General features: G+C 41.2%; 1 protein-coding gene across 6 annotated transcripts in view; it reads left to right on the top strand.

Annotated features, from left to right (window-relative positions):
• Positions 1 to 291: 291 nt before the first annotated feature.
• LOC117671870 (zinc finger protein 318-like) overlaps positions 292 to 9,047 on the top strand; it is a 62,790-nt gene continuing 54,034 nt past the window's right edge. For 4 of the 6 annotated variants that reach the window (XR_015731474.1, XR_015731475.1, XR_015731473.1 and 1 more), the window contains exon 1: positions 315 to 695. Coding sequence is in view for 1 of the 6 variants with exons in the window: in XM_087883053.1 (XP_087739179.1) it covers positions 498 to 695 (198 nt within the window). In the remaining 5 variants the exon portion in view is untranslated. Of the gene's footprint in view, positions 1,112 to 9,047 lie in introns of all 6 variants that reach the window. The other 2 variants (XM_087883053.1, XM_087883054.1) reach the window with 2 other exon arrangements.

Raw genomic sequence — 9,047 nt, 5'->3', positions numbered from 1 at the left:
AAACCCTTAATATTCCTTGCACTAAAATGAACAGGTAGACGTTTTGATTGCTCCTCCTCTTCTGGCTGTGACTACAGCAAGCGATCATTTGGAATCCCCCTTTTGGTAATGGTACGACGAGGGCAGAATCCTTTTAAGTTTTGATTGGGGTTCTTGCAGAGGCTTGATCATTGCCAGCTTGATAACTGAAGGGCAATCATCGATTCTCTTCATCGAATAATAGATACCTAACGCTTCAAACCCCGCCCCCTCCCTCCAGCGCCTTTTTTCCTAGCGCTGCCTTTCAACCACGCCCCTTCCCGCCACGTGATTCTAATTCTGTCCCCGCCATTTTGTAAGGACGAAGCCGCTGTCAAGCTTCAACGGCACATCCGGCGTTTGAGCCCGGTGCGCATGCGTACGCGTCTCGTTGATGGGGGGAAATGGCCCGGAGACGCTTAAAAAAGGAGTGAGGAGAAGGAGTGAGTGGACGCTTAAAGCCGTTAAGGCTACCCGCCATGTCTCGTCACGAGAGCAGCCATCCGGCCATGAGAGTTCAACGGTCCCGGTTCGGCTCCATCGATTCCTATCGCGAGGGTGGGCCACGCTCCCGCTCGCCGTCTCCGCGGGGTCACCGCCGCCACCACCGCTCCCCGCCTAGCCGTCGCTTTTCCCATCGCTCGCATCGCTCGCCTTCCCCGCGCCGTTTCAGCAGGGTACGCTCGGTTGGAGCTTCCTCCTTTCATCTACCTTCCGTCTCCGGTCCCATGTGTCTGTGCTTTCTCTGTTGGCAAAGCGGGGGTTGGGGAACCTTCTCTCCCCCCACCCCCATCCCCGCCGCCGTTCCGTCTCTTTCTGAAAATCGTCCGCCTTCCTCTTCCCCCATTTTGGGCGAAGGCCGAACAGTTTCTGACAATCCCCCAAGCTACATCAATCACATTTGCAAATCGTTTTCTCCGCCTGACGGTATCGGAGAACCCGTCGGTCTTTTTAAGTGGAAGGTTCTGACTTGACGGCAATGGGAAAGGAAAAGGAAAAGTTACGAAGTCAACTCTTCATACGACTTCTACTCTAGGCAGGCTTTGCCATCTCGAACTAAATTCTGGTTGAATTAAGTAGGAGCTGCTTCTGAGTAAGCATTAATGTATGGAAAGTTCCTTTTTACGTAAAGGGGTCACTGTAGGGTTTTTTTTTGTTTTTTGTTTGCTTTCAGTTATACACAGACATCGCAAAGGCTCAATACTTTGTAGAACTTGTGAATGAGGTTGCTGCTTCTTTTTTTTTTTTTTTTGCTTTTAATTTATATGCCGCCCTTCTCAGGAGACTCAGGGCCGCAATGCGTTAAGCAATAGCCTTCATATTTTTATATATTTACACAAAGTCAGCTTATTGCCCCCACAAACTGGGTCCTCAGTTTATCTACCTTTGAAAGGATGGAAGGCTGAGTCAACCTTGAGCCTGGTGAGATTTGAACTTGCAGTAATTGCAGGCAGCTGGTGTTACTTAACAGTGCTTTAGTCCACTGTACTATCAGGCTCTGATCTGCTTTTGCAGCAGATTAGTAAGCAGTTGAATGAGCTGGAGGCGTAATAAGATTGAAATGTGAAGCATAATACGGTTATTTAGTAATATTCTGAAAATTTTAAAAAAAATCTAAGCTTTTTTTAAAAAAAGAAGCTGTGTATACCATGTTGTTAAAGTCAATTCCATGATCATGTATGGGTAGTCCTTGACTTAACGACTACAATTGAGCCCAAAACTTTCCTTAAGAGATATTTGTTAAGTGAGTTTTGCCCCATTTTACGACCTTTCTTGCCACAGTTAAGTGAATCACTGCAGTTGATAAGTTAGTAACCCAGTTGTTATGTGCATCTGGCTTCCCCATTGACTTTGCTTATCAAAAGGTTGTAAAAGGTGATCACATGATCTTGGGACAAAGCAATAAGTATGAACCAATTGCAAAGTATATGAATTTTGATCACATGATCATGGGGATGCTACAAAAGTAACTGAAAAATGGTCATAAGTCACTTTTTTCATTGCCGCTGTAACTCTGAACAGTTGCTGAATGAACTGTTGTAAGTTGAAGACTACCTGTATTCCTCTGAAATGATAGTCCTATTTTTGTTTACATATCTGGCACTATGCACTTAGTTGGATTTATTTTGTAGAAATGATTTTCATAAATTCATCTCTGAAACTTCAGAACTAGGGCTATACTTTTCAGTGTGTGATCTATATTACTTTGGTTTTCAGTTTCTTTAGAAGAACTATTTTTATTCTTCATGTATCCCCATGAAGAATTGTACATTTTCTTTGTCATTTTTTCCATCTTGAAAATCAAAGAGATTTTGAAAATGGAACAATTACTCAATCTCATTGTTTTGTCAGTAACATACTACACAATACTGTAGTATGTGAAAGGAACAAAGTTATATTTTCTCTGTCACAAGATAGAATTGCTGTATCATACATCAACAGAATACTAATTTGTGAATATAAATTTTTTAGAAAAAATATGTTAGGGCTTTTTTGGACTTGCCTTTTGGACCTAGTCTTGGAGTGATATAATCCAGAAAATAGATCCAATTCAAAAATTAAATTGGATTAAATTAATCTTTAATTAGGACACAGTGGTCCCTAAACAGGAAGGATTGAAGATGGGATAAACCATTTAGCATTTAAATACTTTTTTAAAGAATGAATAAAGTTTTGTTTTTTAAAATTAAAAAAAAAAAAGAAGATGGGATAAACCATGTTGGATCCATTAATGATTTCTTGAGAAGGAAGCAGACCTTAGTGGAACCACCGCCCTCTCAAGGATGTATTTATCCTTGTATGTTATCTTTGTGTCAATTTTATGAAGCAACACATTTCTATACACTTAAAATTTTCTGTGAAAATAATTTGTGCAAAAAATGTAAAAAATTACAAAAAAAATATTTTACATCATGATCTACAAATTTTAGGTGGAAATGTATAGCCCTTCTAAATGACTCTATTTCCTTGCTTATGCAAACATTTATTTTCATATCTTAATTTCAGATAACAGAAGTAGATATGAGCTATGTGCCTCAGATTAACAGTCACTTGCTATATGCTACATTGTATAATAACTCTTTTCCAACAACCCAAGAGATGTTTCTACACATGGACATCACCAGACAGTCAACACAGAAATCAGATTGACTATTTGCTCTGCAGCCAAAGGTGGAGAAGCTCTATTCAATCAGTAAAAACAAGATGAGGAGCTGACTGTGGCTCAGATCATGAGCTTCTTGTTGCAAAATTTAGACTTAAATTGAAGAAAGTAAGGAAAAGCACTAGGCCATTAAGGTATGAACTAAATCCTAGCCCTGATGAATATACAGTAGAGATGACAAATAGAGTTAAGGAATTAGATCTGATAGAGTGCCTGAAGAACTATGGACAGAGGTTCGCAATATTGTACAAGAGGTAGCAACTAAAACCATCCCAAAGAAAAAGAAATGCAAGAAAGCAAAATGACGTCTGAGGAAGCCTTAATAAATAGCTGAGGAAAGAAGGGGAGCGAAAGGCAAGGGAGAAAGAGAAGGATACACCCCAATTAAATGCAGAATTCCAGAGAATAGCTAGAAGAGATAAGAATGCCTTCTTAAATGAACAGTGCAAAGAAATCGAAGAAAACAATAGAATAGGGAGGACTAGAGATCTTTTCAAGAAAATTGGAGATATGAAGGGAACATTTAATGCAAAGATGGGCATGATAAAGGACCAAAATGGCAGGGACCTAACACAGGCAGAAGAGATTAAGAAGAGATGGCAAAATTACACAGAAGAACTATACAAGAAGGAGCTTAACATCTCTGATAACCAGGATGGGGTGGCCTCAGACCTCAAGCCAGACATCCTGGAATGTCAAATAGGCCTTAGGAAGTCTGTGCAACAACAAAGGAGGTGACAATATTCCAGCTGAGCTATTCAAAATTTAAAAGACGATGCAGTGCTACACTCAATTTGCCAGCAAATTGGAAAACTCAACAGTGGCCACAGGATTGGAAAAGGTCAGTTTACATTCCAATTCCAAAGAAGGGCAATGCCAAAGAATGCTCAAACTACCGCACCATTGCACTCATTTCACATGCTAGCAAAGTTATGCTCAAAATCCTACAAGCTAGGCACCAGCAATATGTGGACCGAGAACTATCAGAAGTGCAGGCAGGATTTCGAAGAGGCAGAGGAACCAGAGATCAAATTGCCAACATACTGTCAGGTTTCGAGGTCGTCTCAAATAACTCTAGGGAGTTCTAGAAAAACATCTACTTCTGCTTCTAAAGCCTTTGATTGTGTGGATCACAATAAATTGTGGCAAGTTCTTAAAGAGATGGGAGTACCAGACCATCTTGTTTGTCTCTTGAGAAACCTATATGCGGGTCAAGAAGCAACAGTGATAACTGGACACAGAAATACTGATTGGTTCAAAAATGGGAAAGGAGTCCGGCAAGGCTGTATTCTTTCACCCTGCCTATTTAACTTATATGCAGAGCACATAATGAGAAAGTTGGGGCTAGATGAATCACAAGTTGGAATTAAGATTGCTGGGAGAAATATCAACAACCTCTGATATGCAGATGATACCACTCTAATGGCAGAAAGTGAAGAGGAATTAAAGAGCCTTCTGATGCGGGTGAAGGAGGAGGAGGAGGAGGATGCAAAAGTTGGCTTGAAATGCAACATTAAGAAAACTAAGATCATGGCTGCCGGCTCTCTCAATTCCTGGCAAATAGATTGGAAAGAAATAGAGGTAATGACAGATTTTATCTTCCTGGCTCCAAGATCACTGCAGATGGGAACTACAGCCAAGAAATTAAAAGACGCTCCTGGGGAGGAAAGCTATGGCAATGTTAGACAGCATTCCAAAAATCAGAGACATCAGCCTGCCAACAAAAGTGTGTATAGTCAAAAGGCTATGGTTTCCAGTTGCAATGTATGGTTGTGAAAGTTGGACCATAAGGAAGGCTGAGTGTCAAAGAATTGAGGCCTTTGAACTATGGTGCTGGAAAAGACTCCTGCGAATCCCTTGGACTGCAAGGCGATCAAACCAGTCAGTCCTAGAGGAGATCAACTTTGACTGCTCTTTAGAAGTCCAGAACCTGAATATGAAACTGAAATACTTTGGTCACTTAATGAGAAGAAAGGACTCACTGGAGAAGAGCATAATGCTGGGAACGATTGAGGGCAAAAGAAGGGGATGACAGAGAATGAGATGGCTGGATGGAGTCACTGAAGCAGTTGGCGTGAGCTTAAATGGTCTCCGGGGGATGGTAGAGGACAGGAAGGCCTGGAGAAAAGTTGTTCATGGGGTCACAATAGGTCGGACACGACTTCACAACTAACAATAATGTAGCCGCTTTTTAGCTGTTTTTCTCTTTAACTTTTTAGTCATTCCATGTCAAGTCTGATTTCAGAAAAGTGCCCCGCTCGACCATCACAGATTTCGATGAAATTTTGTGTGAACATGCACACATGTCCCCAGTGAACATTGGTAAAGTGTTACGTGTTTTGATGCAATACTTGTGGAGATATAGTCATTTGTTTGACCCCATACTGCAGCCTTCTACAGTATGACTCGGGTTCCAACAACTTTGAGACATAATAGCTTCCGCAATATTTTGTTGAGAGAAACATAACATAGCCATCTTGTACAATTTTTTGTGCTCTATTAAACAAAGTAATAAAAATATTCTCATGAGTGATCTCCATCTAGATAATTTGGAGCAAAGTTAGTCGAAAATAGTGCGGCTCGAAAAAAGGTTAAAGTTTGGCTTTTTATATTTCTGGAAGGAAAGGTATGATAAACGTGAAACTTTGTGCGTAATAACAACAACACAAGGTTTTTGAATATAAAATGTCATTCTGCTTTCCAAGTTTACAAATTGAGTGTAATGTTTTTTGATGTTTTTTGTAAAAATGCCAAAAATAGGGTATTTTCAGCCCACTTTTACAAAAAATGACTTTCTGGAAACTGCTAAATCATTCTCATTAGAAAGACCATGTTTCAACCCCCCTAAAAAAGTAGGGTTGGTTTTTCATCACTGACGTATAAAGCCCTAACAATAAATAGGGACAAAGTTAAGAATGTTGCTATGGCAACCTCACATGCATTCTATTACTTTTTCGTCGTTTTTGTTTTATATAGATATCATTACTACTATTATATTGTGTTGGTCCATGGTGACATTGTAACTATCAGTTCAGGCACTTGAACCAGCAACTCCATTGCCATAGGGGCATGCCCGATAGCTATGCAATATCAGCCAGGGTGGGTTTCTTGGTTCAAAATCCCAAGCCTGTAGTTGGGTTTTTTCCTCGAGGTTCCAAAGTCTTGTATGGGAATCTCCTGTTCCCAAACTGATAATTGGGCAGTTTATCCTAGGTTCCCAAGCCTAAAGTGGGCATCTTATATGGTTCCCAAGCCGAAGTACGTACTGTTCGTATGAACTGTGAAATTCCAACTATCGCTTATTATTGAATTTATGCACCACGTTCTTTAGCGTCGCTTCTGGTAATTGATACTGTCGACCTGACGATGTTATTGAAGGCACTGAAAGCACGCAAATAAGATGTGGTTCTGGAAAACATCTTGTCTTTCAGGCCAATCACGGATGCATAAATGTCACCAACACATCATTTTGTTCGATCGAAATTTCCAAGATGTTGCCTACCCATCATTTTTTGTCATAAATGCAGGCAACATAACAACCAGGAAATATGTCGGCCAATTTTAAATTTGGATCGACAGTATTGGACATTTTGGCCACAAAGTTAATCGTGTCACTTGAAACTTTGCTGACAGAAATCAAATTTGAATCAACTGGGACAAACTGGTGATGATCTCTTGTGCCAGCTATTGTGCTGTTAACTTTCCATCTTTCTTCTTGCAGCATCCTGCTTTCTTCGATTTCTTCCTTCGGAACATATATATACCATATTTTTCGGAGTATAAAGACACCTTTTTTGGTGAGGAAAACAAGAAAAAAAAATCTGCCTCTGCCTCCCAGCAATTTTGACTCATTGCAGCAAACAGCAAATAGCCTGCTTTACTTTCATTTTCGTTTTTAGCATAGCTTGATTAGTATAAGGGAAAAAAAATCTGCTCCCAGCAATTTACCTCCTTGCAGCAAGCAGCAGAGGCCTGCACAAAACATCTGAGAGCAAAACATCTGAGAGTTGGGAGGCCAATCCAATTGTACTAATTATGCTGTGCTGAAGCTGAAACGAGCTGTGTCTTCTTGCTGCTTGCTGCAAGGAAGTAAACTGCTGGGAGGCAAAAGCCAAAGAGTGGGGGTCAGTGGGTGGGCGGGGCTACATTCGGTGTATAAGACGCACCTAAATTTTCACCTCTTTTTTGGGGGGGAAAAAGTGTGTCTTATACTCCAAAAAATACGGTATTTAATTCTGTGAATGTTTCTGTCATAAAAGTTGAACAGATCTGTGGACATCAGTATTTGGTCAGTTGATGGTCGCTGGAGGATGGCTTGAGCAGCCAAATATTTAGTTGTGCTGCCAACTCCGTCGCATGGTGATTTGCCATGACTCGTGCCAAAAAAAATTCATTCAGCCTTAATTTCGAAATCATGTTTGCGATTGCACAGATTGATGAAATTTTTGTAATTTTTGTATTATGCCACTAAACTGTCACTAAAGTATTATATTCTTGTAATCTTCATTGTAGTCATCAAAACCTCAATCAACGTCCAAATGAACACAGGCACGGAAACCCTGTCATGTTGCATGTGATCAGAAACTATGCAACAGTTGACAATTTGCAGTGCACCATCTTTATTGACATAATAAGTGACGAACGGATGCACTGTGGCTTGCAAATTCTCCAAGTGAAAGCCTTGAGCAGCATCTTGGACAACAAATGAGTAATTGTCTGCAAAATCCATCAGTACAATCCGTTCAGTTTCTTTTAGGCCAGCTTTCAACGACTTCAAATATTTTCTTTGATGTTTTGAAACGAAGTGGTGCCCAGTCTGTTTACACATTTTGCTAGTCAGTTTTCCGATGAAGCCGTCAACAGTGAGAACATTTGTTTCCAGCATTTGGCGGTCAGTATGAACCCCTTGTTTGAATTCAATTGATTCTTCAGAATCCCAGTCCTCAAATATTTCATCCAAATGCGCTAACAGTGCCTTTTCACCAGGGCAGTTTTGGCATTGCTGCAACATACAATCTTTGGTGTTCAGATTGCAAACTGCCTTTCCCAAGAGCAGCTTGTAGTCCTCTTTAATGTTGACACCTTGTAGCATAAGCTTAACATTTCGATGAATGGTGCAGACACAGACGGAATATGTGCCTGAGGCACAGATGGTGACGTACCACTTTAATCTGAGTTCACAGAATTTGGAGAAACCAATTTCAGCACCATATTTGTTTCGATATGCCACATACAGTTCTTTCAGATTGCACAGTAGCAACCACTTTTTTTTGTGAACCTTGACGCCATCGTGCCGAATGGAAACACAAATTCTTTTTGCCGGAGCACATCCTGCTAAATTTGTCATCCTCATAGAAATCTCAGACTCTGGAGACTTCCGGTTGATGATTTGTGGCAACATGGCATGGTAAGAGCGATCGCTCCTTCCCAACGCCACTTATTGCTGCGTTTCGGGGACCCTTCGAGGCGTTGAAGCTTGGAGAGCTTTGCGGACAATAGTGGGGCTTCGGTAGGCAGAGTGGTGAGTTGCAAACCCACTCGGCTGGACCGATATCCATTGTCGAACCAACACGGCACATCTGCCTTTCAATGGCGGACCTGAAGGTGCGATATCAACAAGACGGGAAGCAAGAAATTCCGGTGAAAGGGGTGTTGGAGAGCACTCATTTCTAGTCTCCCTCGAGCACGCTTGGACTTTGCTTGAATTGTGCCGGCTGGGTCGGATCGAAAGGAGCTACAAAAGGAATAAGCGGCGACTGAGAGAGGAGGGGAAGACGACACCCGAGAGTGATTGCAGACAAGCCGGCGAGAAATTAGAAAGGAGAGATCTGCAAGCGGAGTGGTGGCGCTACTAGAAAGTGGATGT

This window comes from Pantherophis guttatus, chromosome 1 (genome assembly GCF_059756535.1).
Source record: "Pantherophis guttatus breed Tessera chromosome 1, ASM5975653v1, whole genome shotgun sequence".
Classification (NCBI taxonomy): Eukaryota; Metazoa; Chordata; class Lepidosauria; order Squamata; family Colubridae; genus Pantherophis; species Pantherophis guttatus.
The sequence above is the reverse complement of the archived record's forward strand: the minus strand, read 5'-3'. Positions and strand labels throughout refer to the sequence as shown.